This window comes from Oncorhynchus clarkii, chromosome 8 (genome assembly GCF_045791955.1).
Source record: "Oncorhynchus clarkii lewisi isolate Uvic-CL-2024 chromosome 8, UVic_Ocla_1.0, whole genome shotgun sequence".
Classification (NCBI taxonomy): domain Eukaryota; kingdom Metazoa; phylum Chordata; class Actinopteri; order Salmoniformes; family Salmonidae; genus Oncorhynchus; species Oncorhynchus clarkii.
In genome coordinates this window covers 20,446,347-20,465,351 of record NC_092154.1, presented here as the reverse complement: position 1 = coordinate 20,465,351, position 19,005 = coordinate 20,446,347, and the positions used below count along the sequence as shown (strand labels likewise).

At 40.5% G+C, this 19,005-nt stretch overlaps 1 protein-coding gene across 8 annotated transcripts in view; it reads left to right on the top strand.

Moving 5' to 3' along the window:
- The first annotated feature begins 12,875 nt into the window (after positions 1 to 12,875).
- Positions 12,876 to 19,005, top strand: part of LOC139415086 (receptor-type tyrosine-protein phosphatase kappa-like) — a 164,326-nt gene continuing 158,196 nt past the window's right edge. For 7 of the 8 annotated variants that reach the window (XM_071162873.1, XM_071162868.1, XM_071162870.1 and 4 more), the window contains exon 1: positions 12,876 to 13,061. In XM_071162873.1, the coding sequence (XP_071018974.1) occupies positions 12,989 to 13,061 (73 nt within the window). In that variant the 5' untranslated portion in view covers positions 12,876 to 12,988. Of the gene's footprint in view, positions 13,062 to 15,023; positions 15,128 to 19,005 lie in introns of those variants that run through there. The other variant, XM_071162871.1, reaches the window with a different exon arrangement.

The window sequence follows — 19,005 nt, the reverse complement described above, 5'->3', positions numbered from 1 at the left end:
GTCAACAGTGAAGAGGCGACTCGGGATGCTGGCCTTCTAGGCAGAGTTCCTCTGTCCAGTGTCTGTGTTCTTTTGCCCATCTTAATCTTTTCTTTATATTGGCCAGTTTTTCTTTGCAACACTACCTAGAAGACCAGCATCCCAGAGTCGCCTCTTCAGCCCTCTTTCTAGAGCTCCGACCTGAAGATCACTGACGCCGTGATTCAACCTTGTTTTTTTCTGAGTTCCCAGTTGTCTTAAAAGCACCACATATCCAAAGAATGCCAGACTTTGATGACAAGGTTTGATGACAAAATTTGCCTACAGGGACCGCCGCCCCACCCTCCTGTTCAAGGGAGCAGAGCACAAGAAGATGGGTACTAAAATGTATTGTATGCTGCTGTATAAATGATGTAATATGCCAGGGAGATATGTATACTGTAGATAAGAAAGTAATACAAAGTGTATGTTATGTAATAAGCTGTTAGTAACCCATGTGCCTCACCTTAATAATAATAGCTAGCTAGCTAGCTGCTATGAGGATGTCATGTTATGCCATTGGAGGAGTGGGTTAGTGACTGACTTCCCCCCCTCATATCGTTTTTTGGTGGCTATACACAGCAAGAGATGCCGGTGTCATTTTGTTAGCTAGCAAGAACTTGACTGTTATCCAGTTGGCATATCTCTTTCATTCGCAGATTCACTCCGGCTATATACTCAGATTTCAGAGCACTCTCATCTGATGAGTTTACGAAAGCGCGAACACTGAATATGACCGGTGTCAATAAATGTAGAGAAAAAAAGTAAAAGTTAGTCAAGAGTGCTCTAGATAACATGTAAACAGCCTAACCAGCTCTACTACAGTGAGTAAAATTGTCAGAGTGAGGTGTTGTCTCATTTGTGTCTCATTTGTGTCTGGAAGTAGCTAGTTAGCAAACTAGACAACTTTAGCCCACATAGCTTAGGTGCTTGGTTGGGACAGGCATGCATTGGCAGGCAAACTGCAGAAGGACAAGTAGACTACAATTGTTTATCAGTGCAATTTTTATGGCCAACTAGCTGAAAAAGTTTGAGAGGGTTTATCTAATGTTCCTTTGTTAGATTTGAGCTTATCTTGCTCTGGCTAGCATTAGTTGTTGATCTTGGTATTGTTGATGTGCATAACTGAAGGAAATAACCTACCTTTTCATGTTTGTTTGATCAATAGGACTGTAAAGTTCCTAATTGTAAGAGGACTCCCATGGTGTTTACATATTTGCAGAAAGTATTTTGTGGCTTTTGGTGAATGCGTTCTAATGATCTAAAGTCGCACTGTTGCAAATGCCTGTAACCACACAGTCCAGTTCAAAGTGAATGATGGCAGGCCCGTGTGGCAAATGGCTTGTTTGTATAAAGGCCTACCCAGCTAGCACAGTGGATCTGGGCCGATTCCGGCTGAGAGTCGGGCTCTCGGCTGAGAGTCAGACTTGGCCGACGTCATGTGGCCCGAGTCTGGGCCGCCTTAGGCAGTATTTCTTATGGCTAGGATGCGGGGATTGAACTCGTACCGATTCCGGTGTGAGTTATCTGGCTCAAATGTATTACTTGGGTCTCGGGCCGATTGGGGCTACTCTCTGGCAGATGATCGTGATCTTTGATCATTTTGTTTGTCTTGTTTAGTTTTTTAATCATTGTACCTAAACTGTATGTGTAAACATGTAGATGCAGGGCCCAGCTGTAAAAGAGACCTTGGTCTCAGTCTGTGTTCCTTGTTGAAATAAAGGTATAATAATAAATTACATGGGCTGCTTTATAAAATTAACATTTCATTATTTATTTATTTTTCCATATATTCTCATTGTTTCTGTGATCAAAAAATTCAAATAACATTAAAATTAATTTCTTTGAGAGTCCTGTTTAAGTAGTATTTTAGTATTTTGATACTTGTGCAAGGCAATTGATAAGCATTAAAAACTTTATGGATGGCACATCCCAAGTGGCGCAGTGGTCTAAGACACTACATCGCATTGCAACTTGTGTTGCTACAGATGCTAGTTCAATACCCATGCCGGCTGTGACCGGGAGACCCATGAGGCGACGCACAATTGGCCAATGTCTGAGTTAGGGGACGGTTTGGCTGGCCAGGATGTCCTTGTCCCATCACGCTGTAGCGAGCCAGGCGCATGCACACTGACATGTGGTAACCAGGTGTACCATGTTTCCTCTGACATAACTTTTTTGGGGGTGGATGGGTATAATTTGTATGAATAAAATGTATAATAGTAATATTACTGAATCGGGTAATTTTGCATAGTTTTATTAAAATTTGCATCGGGCCAAATTCTGGTAAAGCCGGCAAAGTCGGCTGAATTCCAGTAGACGGAAACAGCCCAATGTACTTGGGCCGATTCTGAACGGTCATTCATTTTGATTCCAGGCCGAGTCCGACACCCGATTCCGGGCCAATTCAGTCATTTCTGGCCCCCTGGAAAAGGGCTGTACCATTTCCTCAATGCTAGCTGGGTACTGTAGTTCCTATTGGATATAGCGCACTGAGTAGACTCCAGTCCTGGACAAGACAGATGTTTTTATTTGGTTTTATTTCCTGCAGTGTCTATTAATTGTCCAAACGCACAGCCGCTTTTGAACTGTATATAGCTACAGAATTTTCACAAATGCCTTAGTATTTGTAATTCCCAAACATTCTAAGAATTTATGAAAACGTGAAAATGACCATATCTAAGTGGTCGCTTGTCAGGTTTTTATTTTGTAAAGTCTCATATTCTTCCTGGGAGTGTATATGAACAGATTTGAATAAGATTTCATGTTGCTAAAATGCTGTCAGTTCCGCTTTAAATGCAACAATGTTTCACACGTAAGTTATTTTCAAAGAGATGGCTAACAACAGTAAGCATGCTGCAATAAAAAACAGTTCCACTCACCAGATGATGATCATTTAAAATGTAACTTGTTTAAAATTATTCTTGAAAAGGGAGAAGCTAACAAATTAGCGACAACATCGGATTCGATAACACCTGCTGCAGCCGCTGCAAACTAGCCAACAACAAAAGCTAGCTAGCTAGACCATGGGAAAACTACTGCTCGCTGTTGCGCAGTGACCTGTTGGCCTTCAAGAAGGCAGAAGTTTCCATATGTTTTTGTAAAAATGGTCCTTCCCAGTCGCGGTCTTGACTCGGACTCTGTATGTGACCAATAAAATTTCATTTGATTTGATTCAATTTGCTCCGTTCTTGGTCTTGAATCAGTCTCGCTTTAAGTGGTCTCATACACAACACTGGTTATTATAGTGAGGGACAAAGTGTAAACTATATATGTGCAGTGTTGTGCTTCTTACTTACCTTAATGAAAGTCATTGAGAATTTAATGTAGTAGTTCTTACACTCTTTTAGAGGCTTGTGGTTGATATTTGGAGTGATCTGTATTCCAATTATGCAGGATAGGAAACTGAGCTGGCCATTTCTTGTGTAAGATCACTCTCACTGCTATTACTCAAAATGTTTTTCTGGCATTATTAATTGCACAGGTCACACTCCACCAATTCCATGTGAATGGTCTCATTCCTGGTATGTGGTCATGATGATGAAACTCTAATATAGGAACAGTTATAGTCTTGAATATTAGAATATAGAAGCTGTATTTAAAAGAGAATCAGCTACAGCTTTTGAAAGGACAGGCTGAGATCATTAACAATGTGAACATGAGATGTGTGGACAGTTGGACTGCTCCTTATAGAGGGACATTGGAGGAAACCTTGGACTCTTCCAGTTTAATGTGGGATCTCTTCTGGAAGAACACAATCTTTCTGGGTGCTGCACTGGACTGGGGTAATGAGCTTTAGCTGTGGCTATGGTCAGGTTTAAAGATGCAAAAGCATATTCTAGTGTGACTCCTTCACACAGTTTGATTATCTGATCAGCATTTATATTCTCTGTAAAGTACTGCTGTTTAATCAATTCTGTATGATTAAAGGTCTGGTCATGAAAGTGTGCTACCTGTGACGCGGTCCACTGTTGATGGAAATCAATACAAGAGCAGAGAGCTAACAACTTATCTCAGCATCAAATTACCTGCCAATGCTGTAGGCCTGTCTTGGTCAATTCCTTCAGTCCTCCGTGCTGTGGATTGTGTGGAGATATCCCACTGGGCACACACTGGTTGAATCAACGTTGTTCCCGTGTCATTTCAACAAAATTACGTGGAACCAACGTGAAATACATGTTGAATTGACATCTGTGCTCAGTGGGATAGGAACGCATTGTAATGTATATAAGCATCGTGATAATGTTATTTCAGGCATTTCGTCTGAGCATCATCACAGACACACCCATTACAAGATCAGCTGGTCATTGTTATTCACCATCAACTGTGCCAATTGGCAGATAGGATACAGGAACTGGATTTCTCTTGTGACACCATTCTGCATCAGAGAGATTGACACCGCTGACATACAAGAATTACAGAAAAGGAACTACAAAGGACAAGTTAACTTTCCTAACTTTTGGAATGCTAGATCAATATCAAATGCAATTAAAAGGCAAACTAAAAAGAGACAAAGCACGTTACACACACCAATATATCAAGGGTAGAGCAAAGAGTATGCTTTGTCTAGTTTGATAAATTGTATACAATAAAGTCAAGGGCATATAGGCCTAGTAAGATCACGTATTTTTGGAAGTCGAAAGGAATTTTGGCCAGGAATTCCATTGTTGCCTTAAAGTCTGGTACCACTACAGGCGAGAGCATTTACGACTGTTTTAATAACCCTTGTTTTTAATTTAGCACACTTACACCGCCACAATCATTTCTGAGAATGTTAGATTTTGCTTTAAAAATACAAATTAATTTAGATCTGAGCTAGGGTTGCAATCACAGGGTCATACCACAGCTCCATTAATTGCATTGATAAAGGAAAGCTTGACACAGACATATAAAGCGACGCAACAGGCCTTTGTGTTCCTACTCTCTTTTCGCTTCTGTGACACTGTTAGTCTTCTTTATTACTCCTATGTGTACCTGTCAGTCAGGTCTCCTCCTGGTGGTTCTTGGAGACTTGGATCAAGTGTGATTGATGATACATACAGTGGCTTGGTTTTCATTACGAGCCAGAGAGGTGGCTGAAGTCATTTCAGGAGATCTGCCATTGAGGACATGAGGTCGTCCACACATACTTGTACATTGCTAGAAGTGAAGGAGAGAGGCTTCACAAAAATGTTGGTTAAATTAATAAACGTTCCATAATCCTTTATCCAATTACATATTTATAAGTCTAACTAATTACTGACAGCACTGAGTAACACTCCACATCTGAAAAATGTATTCTAAGACAATCGACACATACAGTACTTATCTGTAATAACCAGCGACTGTTGGAGATTTAATTGAGAGGGCTTGGTTTTTGCTGTAGCACCTGGCTACCACAGTGTCTGATTCCCAGTTGCTATGCCTGTGTTATTTCCTCCAGGGCTCTGTTGTGAGGGGTATAACTCTGTTCCTGGTCCAACTTCGCCCCATGGCCCCCTGTCTGTGGCCACGACTGTGCACACCACACTGAGCCAACACCAAGGGCCTTTACTACACCTCCAACAGCAGGATGTTTTCTCCATTCCCCTGGGTGATTAAATGCACTATACACACCTACAGTTGAAGTCGGAAGTTTACATACCTTAGCCCACATATGTCAGAGTCAAGGCCCGCGGGCCACATCCGGCCCGCAAGAAGGTTTTTTACGGCCCCTGGGATGATCTTGATTTATTATTAGAACCGGCCCGCAGCAAGCCGGCAGCCCGCAGATCTTTTACACGCACCAATACTACATTTCCCACAATGCAAAGGTGACGCACCGAGCAGTAGGCTGCTTCATTTCAATATTTATTGGCACAGCAGTCGTCAGCATCACAGTAAAATTAACTTTCAGATACCCATCAAAAATGGCAAAACGGAAGGTGGATACTGAGAACCGGGGGTTTCAAACAAGGTGGGAGTCGGAGTATATGTTCACGAAGGTAGCTGGAAAACCTGTGTGTCTTCTGTGTGGAGAAAGTGTGGCGGTACTGAAAGAGTATAATCTGAGACGACATTATGAAACGAAACACGCGGACACACACGCGGACGCAACTGTCAAGGCCAGTTTTATTTTGGCAGAAGAGATCGCTAAATCAGCCCGGCCATTTACGGAGGGGGATTTCATCAAAAACTGCATGATTAAAGTTTGTGACGAAGTTTGCCCAGAAAAAAGGCAACTCTTTTTAAATGTGAGTCTGAGCAGAAACACCATTGCCGAGAGAGTAGACCAGTTGTCCATCAATCTAAAAGAATTTCTGACATTGCCCAGTTGTCAATTTTCATCCGCGGAGTGGACTCCAACCTAAGCGTGACAGAGGAGTTTTTGGCTTTACGTCCTATGCATGGCACAACTACGGGGCATGATTTGTATGAAGAGGTGTTTGCCTTGGGAAAAACTTGTGGGTTTGACAACCGACGGAGCACCTGCGATGTGTGGACACAGGAGCGGACTGGTGGCGAAGATACGGGAAAAGATGCAAGAGGAAAACGCGACAGGTGAGCTGACAGCTTATCATTGTATCATACACCAGGAAGCGTTGTGCGGTAAAGCCTTGAAAATGGAGCATGTAATGAGCATCATCACGCGCACAGTTAACTTTATCAGAGCCAAAGGTTTGAATCACCGCCAGTTCAAGGCATTTCTGACGGAGTTAGAAACGGAGCATGGTGATTTGCCTTATCACACAGAGGTGTGATGGCTAAGCCAGGGAAAGGTGCTTCAAAGATGTTTCGAGCTTCGTGAGGAGATTTGTCTGTTCTTGGACAGCAAAGGGAAAGACACAACACAACTCCGAGACGAAATGTTTCTGTGTGAAATGGCTTTTCTGTGTGACATTACGAGTCATCTGAATGCAATAAACTTGCAGCTGCAGGGTCGGGATCGTGTCATCTCTGATATGTACAGTACAGTGAAGGCATTTAAAACCAAACTGACTCTGTGGGAGACGCAGATGCGGAAAGAAAATTTGAGCCACTTTCCCAGCTGCCAGACCATGAAAGAGAAGCTCTCTACCAGTGCGTTCCCGAGCACACAGTTGGCTGATAAAATAGGTATGCTTGCCGCTGACTTTCGACGCCGATTTGCTGACTTTGAAGCACAAAAAAGCAGGTTGGAACTGCTCGGTAACCCATTTGCTGTTGACGTGGAAAGCTCACCACCAAACCTCCAAATGGAGTTGATTGACCTCCAATGCAATGATGCACTGAGGGCAAAATCACACAGAAGTCGACTTACTGCTGAACACCTCCACTCAATTCTGAGGATTTCTTCAGCTCAGAGCCTTACCCCGAACATTGATGAACTTGTGGAAAAGATGGGACACCACCAAGTATCACCCTCAACCTCAAACAAGTGAACATTACTGTGCAATCACATATTTAGAGTTTTTACTCAGTTCAAGTTTAAAAGTTAAAATTTAATATTTGTTTTCACTGCATGTTACTTCTCCTTAAACAAAGTGTTGTTTTTGATTAATAGATTTTTGCACTTTATTTTTTTGTATTTCAATCCAATTATATTTTAAAAATATTTCAGTGAGTGGATGATAGAAAATTGCTATTATTGTTTTTTCTTTGAAGTAAATTTAGCCCACTTTTGCTAAAATAGAAAATATAGTCTACTGATGGTGCCTTGAATACCGGTTTCTTTCATTTAATGTTCATGTTAGGGGATATTTATATAAAGGAAATTTGTCTTTTGTGTCTGTTGAAAATTAAAGATTACTGACAGAGCCATAAGAAAATATTGCTTTATTTATCTGATCATATTGTAATATATTTGTTAGGTTTTCCCAATTAGGTTCACTGACTATATGCGTCATTTAAAAATTTTTCAATGAACATTCGAACAGTCCGGCCCTCGTCTTGTAGCTGATTTTTTTATTTGGCCCTCCGTCCATTTGACTTTGACACCCCTGCCTTAGCCAAATACATTTAAACTCAGTTTTTCACAATCCCTGACATTTAATCCTAGTAAAAAATTCCCTGTGTTAGGTCAGTTAGGATCACCACTTTATTTTAAGAATGTGGAACGTCAGAAGAATAGTAGAGATAATGATTTATTTCAGATTTTGTTTCTTTCATCATATTCCCAGAGGATCAGAAGTTTACATACACTCAATTAGTATTTGGTAGCATTGCCTTTAAATTGTTTAACTTGGGTCAAACGTTTCGTGTAGCCTTCCACAAGCTTCCCATAATAAGTTGGGTGAATTTTGGCCTATTCCTCCTGACAGAGCTGGTGTAACTGAGTCAGGTTTGTAGGCCTCTTCGCTCGCAGCCGCTTTTTCAGTTCTGCCCACAAATTTTCTATGGGATTGAGGTCAGGGCTTTGTGATGGCCACTCCAATACCTTGACTTTGTTGTCCTTAAGCCATTTTGCCACAACTTTGGAAGCATGCTTGGGGTCATTTGGAAGACCCATTTGCGACCATGCTTTAACTTCCTGACTGATGTCTTGAGATGTTGCTTCAATATAACCACAGAATTTTCTGACCTCATGATGCCATCTATTTTCTGAAGTGCACCAGTCCCTCCTGCACCAAAGCACCCCCACAACATAATGCTGCCACCCCCGTGCTTCACGGTTGGGATGGTGTTCTTCGACTTGCAAGCACCCCCTATTTCCTCCAAACATAACAATGATCATTATGGCCTAACAGTTATATTTTTGTTTCATCAGACCAGAGGACATTTCCCCAAAAAGTACAATCTTTGTCCCCATGTGCAGTTGCAAACCGTAGTCTGGCTTTTTTATGGTGGTTTTGGAGCAGTGGCTTCTTCCTTGCTGAGCGGCCTTTCAGGTTTTGTCGATGTAGGACCCGTTTTACTGTGGATATAGATACTTCTGAACCTGTTCCCTCCAGCATCTTCACAAGGTCATTTGCTGTTGTTCTGGGATTGATTTGCACTTTTTGCACCAAAGTATATTCATCTCTAGGAGACAGAATACAGAGTACAGGTGAACGTGGTACCTTCAGGCATTTGGAAATTGCTCCCAAGGATGAACCAGACTTGTGGAGGTGTACCATTTCTTTTCTGAGGTCTTGGCTGATTTCTTTTGATTTTCCAATTATGTCAAGCAAAGAGGCACTGAGTTTGAAGGTAGGCCTTGAAATACATCCACAAGTACACCTCCAATTGACTCAAATGATGTCAATTAGCCAATCAGAAGCTTCTAAAGCCATGACATCATTTTCTGGAATTTTCCAAGCTGTTTCAAGGCACAGTCAACTTTGTGTATGTAAACTTCTGACCTACTGGAATTGTGATACAGTGAATTATAAGTGAAATAATCTGTCTGTAAACAATTGTTGGAAAAATGACTTGTGTCATGCACAAAGTAGATGTCCTAACCGACTTGCCAAAACTATAGTTTGTTAATTAACAAGAAATTTGTGGAGTGGTTGAAAAATGAGTTTTAATGACTCCAACCTAAGTGTATGTAAACTTCAGACTTCAACTGTAATGTAGACATCCTTAGAAATTCAACAGCAGAAACAACACCGTGTTGTTAAGATAAACATCTTGATCCTTTGACTAGTGTATGTTCATTGCCTCAAAACATGATCTTATGTTGCTGTGAAAACATATTGCATATCTGTGACAAATTGTTTACATATTTGCATGACATATTGGTGCTTGGTAAAATGTCTCCAAACATGATACGGTACTGTAATGGATCTCGTCCTCCTCTTCTGAGGAGGAGTAGCGAGAAGGATTGGAGGACCAATGCCCAGCGTGGTAAGTGTCCATAATGTTTAATCAAAATGAACACTGACATACAAAACAATAAACGTGAATCAACGACACAAACAAAACAGTCCCGTGTAGCACAAACACTGACACGGAAAATAAACACCCACAACTCAAAAGTGAAACCAGGCTACCTAAGTATGATTCTCAATCAGGGACAACGATTGACAGCTGCCTCTGATTGAGAACCATACTGGGCCGAACACAGAAATCCCAAATTATAGAAAAACGAACATAGACAACCCACCCAACTCACGCCCTGACTCTACTAAAACAAAGATATAATAACAGAACTAAGGTCAGAACGTGACAGGTACAGTACATGCTGTGTATGTTCTAGGGTAGATATGTTTAACAGACACCTCATTTAACCTAATCATGGGGTGGCAGGTAGCCTAGTGGTTATAGCGTTGGACTAGTAACCGATAGGTTGCAAGATCGAAATCCCGAGCGGACAAGGTAAAAATCTGTCAATCTGCCCCCTGAACAAGGCAGTTAACCCACTGTTCCTAGACTGTCATTGAAAATAAGAATTTGTTCTCAACTGACTTGCCTAGTTAAATAAAGGTGAAATTTAAAATGGGTCACAATGCTTTCACAATGCTTTCCCCTCTCATTCTATTACAGTCAGTCACTGTAATAGAACATTAACAGACTTCAGCAAGTCTATGGGGAGTAATGAATCATCCCTATGCTGTTTACACGTATACACCTTTTAAGATATTTGTCATTTTTATGTACATGTTCATACATTCGTTGTGAAGTGTGTGCCTACATGCATACGCTAGCGTGTCTGTGTGTATGTGTGTGTGTGTGTTGTCTCAACCACTATGTCATCCTTAAAATGCAAATGCTTGGTCATAGTGCTTACCTGCCACGTAGTCATAAGGATTGGGTATGAAAGCATCAGAATGTAAACAAAAGCAATGTAAAAAGACAACAAACACTGATATGGAACAAGATTACTTTAGAGATGAAACAAACACGACAAACGCCAAAAGGAAATGAATATGATTAAGATTGATGTTGAAAAAATGGTTGGCATTGACATGTCTTTTCTTCATAAACACTGTTATTGCCGCAGTGTGATCTGGGAGTATTTATGTTTCCCTGCCAAAGTCTTACAGTTGGACTGCTTTGGTGCGACTCTGGAGGCTCCGGTTTTTAATCAGTTCAGTCACATTATTGTTTATTATTTATTGTTATATAAAAGGAATTTTACTTTACTCCAAATTATCATAAATACAATACAACAAATGTATACATTCAACTCATTGTCAACTCATTGATGATGTTCTGAAATGCCTTGTGGTATTTCAGGGGGAGAATTCTATGATACTGTATTGTGTTGTGTATAACATATTGTGACATTCTGAAGGGTGTGGTCTGGTGTGCTCATCCAGCCATGCATTCTTTACACATCATGCTTGAAAACAGTGGTTCACATAGCCATGAGCCTGCATCTCAGTCTGGGAAATAAAACAAGCCCATTGAAATGCACCATGTGATGTCAAACAAAGCAGTAACCATCCAAATCTCATGAATATCGTCACAGAAATAGAGTAGCCTGCCCATATTTGCTGTTCTTCAGCTAGTCTTGAGGCTACCGTACAGCTGAACTACCTGTAAATACTCATTACTACCGTCTTATTACTATTTATTTCATGTCAATAAATTGATTGAAAAGTCAAACATTAGTCTATATATGCTTGCTGAATTTTCTGAATTTTCCTAGTGAGGAAAATAGCCATTTTAATGAGCATGGCCTACCTACAGCCCTCTCGAACTCTACACTCTTTCTCTCAAAAGGGATGTTTGAAGAGTGGGTTTATGTTTCTTTCCCTTTCATTCAGCGAATCCCGAGGACTGACCGGCAACCTTGAGCACCGTTAACACATTCACTGTGTTGTCTACTTGGCTCTTTCTTTCTTTTCCCCATTCTCTCCATTTCAAACTTTGTCTCGATTCGTCAGTTCAAATAGTTTTCCTCTGTGTGTTTCAGAAAGAGCAAAGCAGGGTTATTTGGTAAGTGTTGCAAGGCAAGAGCAGAGCTGACTATGCTGTCCAAACATTTTTGACACCTGAGTTTGGCACCTTCCAAAGGCTCTTTGGCCCACCCACCCTTAGCAGGGAGATGCAGAAGCAGCCTTTGATCTCAGCTGTTTACATGGCAGCCAGGCCTGCTTCTCAAACCCTCACTGAAGAGTCAGTGAGTCTCATTGGAGCAGAGCTGAACTGAGCATCAAGTATGGTAAGTCTGACAGACTCACAGACTCACTGTCCATGGTGTGTAATTATAAGCCCAGATCAAATACAATCAGGTTACATTTCCTCTCTCCTTACATCTCTCTATCATGTCATGATCAGACTGACTTGACACCCATGAAGGCATGAAGGCAGCAAATTGTCAGCAGTCATCTTCAAGTCTCCTAAAAGGGACCAATACATAGAGATAAGTACTTCCTATGAATCAATGGGAGAGTAAACTAAATTGCTGCTGTTGCGTGATTGGTATGTTACTGTAATCAAGGATTTTGAGGTTTGATATCTGCTTAATCTGCAACGCATATTTACAATTCAATTCAAGTCCCTATAGTGTCGACAGAGGGATTCTATTGAGTTATTACAAGTAAACTACCCGTCCAATAACAAAACAGCTCACCCTGCAACTTTAACGCCTCCCCTTTTCTTTTCATGATTCCCCCCTCCAGTAAACAGGTGGAACATAGTGGAACTCGTGTACCACTCTCTGTGAATTATATAGTGGTGATAAGTGACAATGTCCTTGTGGATGGGTCACAAAGAATATTCAGTTCTTACTGAATACATTTCTTGGAGCTACTATTCCATAGGCAACATACTCATTAAATTCAGGTTAATCAACAATTTAATGCAACAGAAATTCAACTGGACACACTTTATGTTCCGTTGGAGAGAAAAAGACGCATGCAACCTAAGCGGTTATAGCGCTTTGCCGACATTAGGGGGAGCCTGCAGTCGATCTCAGAGCACCTAGTCTGAGCAGAGCGGTTTGAATAAGGGACAATACTGACGTCATGGACTTTCTTTCCACTCACGGAGAAACAAAGTAGGCTGTCCGCGAGAGTGAAGCGGTGAGAATGGAGCGCTGGAATCCACAGGAATAATTCGCGTCTCGAACTGCTTTAAAACTTAAAAAACTCTGTAAACAAACATGGATACGTGTAGACTTGGCTTCATACTACTCTACTTTTCAATTCTAAGTGTTGGTGCTCAATTCACGGCAGGTAAGGATCTTTAAACCTTTCTGTGAAAAACTATAGACGCGGAGCAGAGGAAAGTTGGTGGTAATGTTTGAGTTGCAGTAATTTAAATCAAGGTGTGCGTTGTTACATTTTGTTGATCCGGAAAAAAAGTGATATGCAAAATATACCTTTGCAAATTATGTTAATCTTTCTGAGAATGTTTCCCGAATCAATACTTCTAAATCGGGTCCGATTTATGCCGTGGCTTTATTGCAGGGAGACTAATAGAGAGCAAATTTGCGTTCAAAATATACGGTTATGTCCCAGAATGTTGATTGGTCCTTGAACGAAAGTATTTGAGTCCATCCATCCTTTCGTGGTTGCATGCATCCGAATGTAGCATATTTGAGAAGTTCTCGGATCCATAATTTCTGCTTGATCACAACATTGAATTGGTCTGTATGGACACTTCGATCATGTTACCTGAAATATGGCATGGTATGGTTGTACAGTAATGAGCAACAATAAAAACTGAGATGGAACCATACAATACAGAATTACAAACTTACTCTCGGGTTTACATTTCTTTTTGTATTCCTCGCAATGCTTTTCACCTTCAGTTACAACACTTTCATCTAAATTGACAAAACTGTTGTTCTTCAATAAGTTCTTCAAATAAACCACCAGTTTTAATGGTTAAACCACTAATTCAAACGACGTATTTCTTGTCGTCTAATGTATACGCTTACTACTAGACCATTTGGAATGGTCAAACATATTTATTTTTTATCTTGTGTAAATGAAATCCGATACTGTTGACGTCTCCTCTCATACCCTGTCCCCGGGGCCTTGGAAAAACAGCAGGAGAGGCAGTCCTGTTGTCTATAAACATTTAAATAGCTAATTCCAACGAAACCTGTGAAATGCTATCTGTCATTTTAAATATATGTAAATTCAATTTCCTCGAAGTCCCAATAATAATTGATCACTCATTTGCATTGCAATCCGTCTCTTTTAGTTTTGAAAGAATTAGCACGTTTTTGAAATAATCATTCCATGCAGTCTTTTACAAATTGTATCATCACTGTATGTCTAATAAATGACTGTGTTCATGAAAATAACTAAAACATTTTAAAATGTATTTCCCTGAGCCTCCTTTTGCCATAAAAAAATTAAGCTCAGTCTGATCTTGTTGGCCTGTTATTACATAATTTTATTTATTTACTTAAACAGCCCTGATTGGCAGATAGGATCATCTAGAGCCTACCCGCTTACACCTTCATAGTAGGAAGATACATATGCAAATAAAAGATGACTAGTCATGATTAACTAGATCTGATTGTGAGGTCATGATCTGGGCCAAAAACTCCATTCCACCTAAACAGGATGAAATTCCAGGATTTTTCCCCCAAACAGCCCTTACACAAAAATGGGGATTTTAATAATCATTTTCACAATTTCATAGTGTTATTTTGACCTCATAGAGTAGAAGGGGCGGCAGGTAACCTAGTGGTTAGAGCATTGGGCAAGTAACCGAAAGGTTGCTGGATCGAATCCCTGAGCTGACAATGTAAAAATCTGTCGTTCACACCTGAACAACGCAGTTAACCCACTGTTCCCCGGTAGGCCGTCATTGTAATTGAGAATTTGTTCTTAACTGACTTGCCTAGTTAAATAAAAAAGTATCATAAAGTGAAACTGTAAAATCTCATGCACTGCCCCTTTAAGAATCTGATTTGTTCAGATATTTATCCCATAATCATTAGCCACTGCCTCTATTCCCCTTTTTATTGCTGATTAACAGACATAAGTCTTTCTACAAAGCACATACACACATACAGCTGTTTATATTCATCAGAAAGTCTTAACCATAGATTAATACATTAGAGTAATCAAAAAAATAGGATGGCAAATTACACATTTTGGAGATTGATTTGTAAATTATGTGATTATGCTGGCGTTATTAGGAAATGAACTAGAAGATAATTTTACATTTCATAAACCAATGCTGCTCTGCGATGAAAAGACACAAATCGGTGTGCTAATCCACTTATATATTTTCTGTTGCTTCCATCTGGCCGCAGCGCAAATGGGACAACCGGTGAAGGGTGAGTTACTGAGCTGTGCTATCATTCGACAGGAGCCCCTGTCCTGATTCAATGTGACCTGATGACTCCTGGCTGTTGTACTATGCCACCTTGAATGCGCAATATGGTCTCTGTGCAGCTGTCTCACTGTAGCTCTGTTAATGGCCCTCTCTCCAGAAAAGGCTAGTTCTGCTCTCACAAGATTTGGGACAATAAACCACTGCATGTAAGAGGTTAACTCGATTCTTTCTTGTAAAATAGACACTTTGCTTTGCTGGCTACAGTTCACATGAAGTTGGCCAAATAGCACACATTCATTTAGTTGTGATGTGTGTGTGCAATAACATGAAATAACTCCAGCTGTTACAGAGTCTTTTTAAATGATATTGATCTGCAGTTACCATTTAGTATTTGCTTTTGTAATATCTCTGTGGTTGCCTAAGTAACAGAGTAGCAAACTAATTTATTTGCTCACCTATCAGAGAATCAGGTGTGAATGACTCTTGGGAGAGATGGCCATTAATCAAAAGGTAGACTCTGCAGGAGAGGAACAGCTGTTACTGGGTGAGATGTATTCAAAATGGACCCCTAATTAGAAGAACACTATTCAGGCTTTCATATGGTCAGTCAGTACTAGCAAGAACAAGCCTAACCTCAGTCTTATTGGTTGATCTGACAAACAATTAATTGTAATGCTTTTATTTCCAGTACCTTTGTCTTTGATCTTTGTGCACAGGAGAGTGAGTATTTTAAGTTGCTCCAAGGCCTAATGGGGTATCCTTCACTACATCTCAGTTTCCAGTTTTTCATGCACACAACTTTTCCCAAGAACATGTTTACTGCATGCTTTGTCCAGTGTTTCCATCTTGGTCTGGTTTAAAAAAAGCAACATGGTTTCATAAAACGACCATGCCCCCTCAGTAAAACATAGGTCATGGTAGACCATGCTCTAGTGAGTGAGGCAATACAGAGGAACATCTACCCCCTTCTATTCAATAACAATAAGACTCCTCTAAGAGCGTAAGTTGCTGATGACTCAGAGCAGCACAAGGAGTCTTATATCTTAGTTTTATTAGACTACAGGTTAGGCGACAGTGCGAGAGAGAAAGAGAAATGTATGTATTTTTTTATGTGTAGCCTCAACAAAATCTATTTGCAGCATGCAGCCAGGTATTGTTCCCGTCATTTTCTGAAGCTTTAGATTATGCATGGTGAATCAATACCTGACAAAATGTGTCAAGTGATTTTGCAACGGTATGGATTTTAAATGTAGTTTTCCTCAAAATCAGCAGCCTCTGTATCATTTCTCTTATTTATTTATTCAGACTTGCACTTGTAAATGTTTTGTCAGCATGTTATCCATCTGCCAGTTTTTCTTGGGATTACAAATTAATAAGCAAGTTTGTTCTTGTTTTAAACCCGACAGATGTGTTAAACACAGGCCTACCACCTTGAATAACGCATCCAATGACCCTTTTACCATACAGCATCAAATGTCTGTGGTTTTTCCAAGGCCCTGGGCTCTAAGTGTTTATTTGGCCCCAGGAGGTGCCCACTCAGACCGATATATTCTGAACCGGACTAATAGGAGATTTTCATTCCTGTTCAGGCTAGAGGTCGACCGATTAATCGGAATGGCCGATTAATTAGGGCCGATTTCAAGTTTTCATAACAATCGGAAATCGGTATTTTTGGGCGCCAATTTGTTGATTTTAATTTGACATTTTATTTAAAAAAATAAAATAACATTTTTTACACCTTTTATTTAACTAGGCAAGTCAGTTAAGAACACATTCTTATTTTCAATGACGGCTTAGGAACGGTGGGTTAACTGCCTCGTTCAGGGGCAGAATGACAGATTTTCACCTTGTCAGCTTGGGGGATTCAATCTTGCAACCTTACAGTTAACTAGTCCAACGCAATAACGACCTGCCTCTCTCTCGTTGCACTCCACAAGGAGACTGCCTGTTACGCAAATGCAGTAAGCCAAGGTAAGTTGCTAGCTAGCATTAAACTTATCTTATATAAAACAATCAATCATAATCACTAGTTAACTACGCATGATTGATGATATTACTAGATATTATCTAGTGTGTCCTGCGTTGCATATAGTCTGATTGAGCATACAAGCATACAAGTATCTAAGTATCTGACTGAGCGGTGGTAGGCAGAAGCAGGCGCTTAAACATTCATTCAAACAGCACTTTTGTGCGTTTTGCCAGCAGCTCTTCGTTGTGCGTCAAGCATTGCGCTGTTTGTGACTTCAACCCTATCAACTCCCGAGATGAGGCTGGTGTAACCGAAGTGAAATGGCTAGCTAGTTAGCTCGCGCTAATAGCGTTTCAAACATCACTCGCTCTGAGCCTTGCAGTGGTTGTTTCCCTTGCTCTGCATGGGTAACGCTGCTTCGATGGTGGCTGTTGTCGTTGTGTTGCTGGTTCGAGCCCAGGGAGGAGCGAGGAGAGGTACGGAAGCTATACTGTTACACTGGCAATACTAAAGTGCCTATAAGAACATCCAATAGTCAAAGGTTAATGAAATACAATTGGCATAGAGGGAAATAGTCCTATAATTCCTATAATAACTACAACCTAAAACTTCTTACCTAATATTGAAGACTCGTGTTAAAAGGAACCACCAGCTTTCATATGTTCTCATGTTCTGAGCAAGGAAAAGAAACGTTAGCTTTCTTACATGGCACATATTGCACTTTTACTTTCTTCTCCAACACTTTGTTTTTACATTATTTAAACCAAATTGAACATGTTTCATTATTTACTTGAGGCTAAATTGATTTTATTGATGTATTATATTAAGTTAAAATAAGTGTTCATTCAGTATTGTTGTAATTGTCATTACAAATACATTTTTTTTAAAATCGGCCGAATAATCGGTATCGGCGTTGAAAAATCATAAGCGGTCGACCTCTAGTTAAGGCCCACTGCAACACGGGCTCTAGGCCCTTTGTAACACGCAAGACAAGAAAGGCCTTGTGGAGTTGCACTTGAAGCTCTGCATGGGAGCACAGTGATGGTGTGTGTCTGCTCTGAGCATGCATCATTCTCCTGTCTCCTTGGTATTTGGGACATGGAGAGATGTTCTGCAATTGTTTGTGTTCCGGGCCCCGGTGAATGTCTCAGACCCCAGTTATCCCCAGTCTTTGTCATCACAGCATTTTGGAGATTAAATCCGTAATGGCATTTTTGGTGGTCTATTCTGATGCCTGCCCTTAAGCTTCTTTTGAAAGCTGACTGGACTTTTCCTAAGAGGAGAGTGGGAGAGAAAAAGAAACCTATGATAGATTACATTTTTGGTATTTTGGCTTTTTTTGTTCTGGTTGGAGTGTTTAAGGAGATCTAGTACTGCTACCGAGTCAATGTGCAAGGGTACAAGGTGGTTGAGGTGATATGTACATGTAGGTAGGGATAAAATTTATTAGGCATTCAGAATTGATAATAATTAGAGTAGCAGCAGCATATGTGAAAGTGTGTGTGTGTGTGTGGCGTCAATGTGTGTGTGAGCGAATGTAGTCGTGTTGGAGTGTGTTGGAGTATGTGTGAGTGTGTGGGAAGAGTTCAGTGAGTGTGTATAGAGCCGGTGCAAATAAAACGGGGGTCAATGCAAGTAGTCAGGGTAGCCATTTGATTAACTGTTCAGCAGTCTTGAGGTTAGAAGCTGTTCAGGAGCCTTTTGGACCCAGACTTGGTGCTCAGGTACTGCTTGCCTTGCAGTAGCAGAGAGAACAGTCTATGACTTGGGTGGCTGGTGTCTTTGACAATTTTTAGGGAATTCCTCTGACACCATCTGGTAAATAGGTTATTTAAAATATTCTTATAAGGGAGCCAAAATCTACAACGTCCGCTTTACGTTTAGTGAGACTAGGCAACAAAGATGGTACT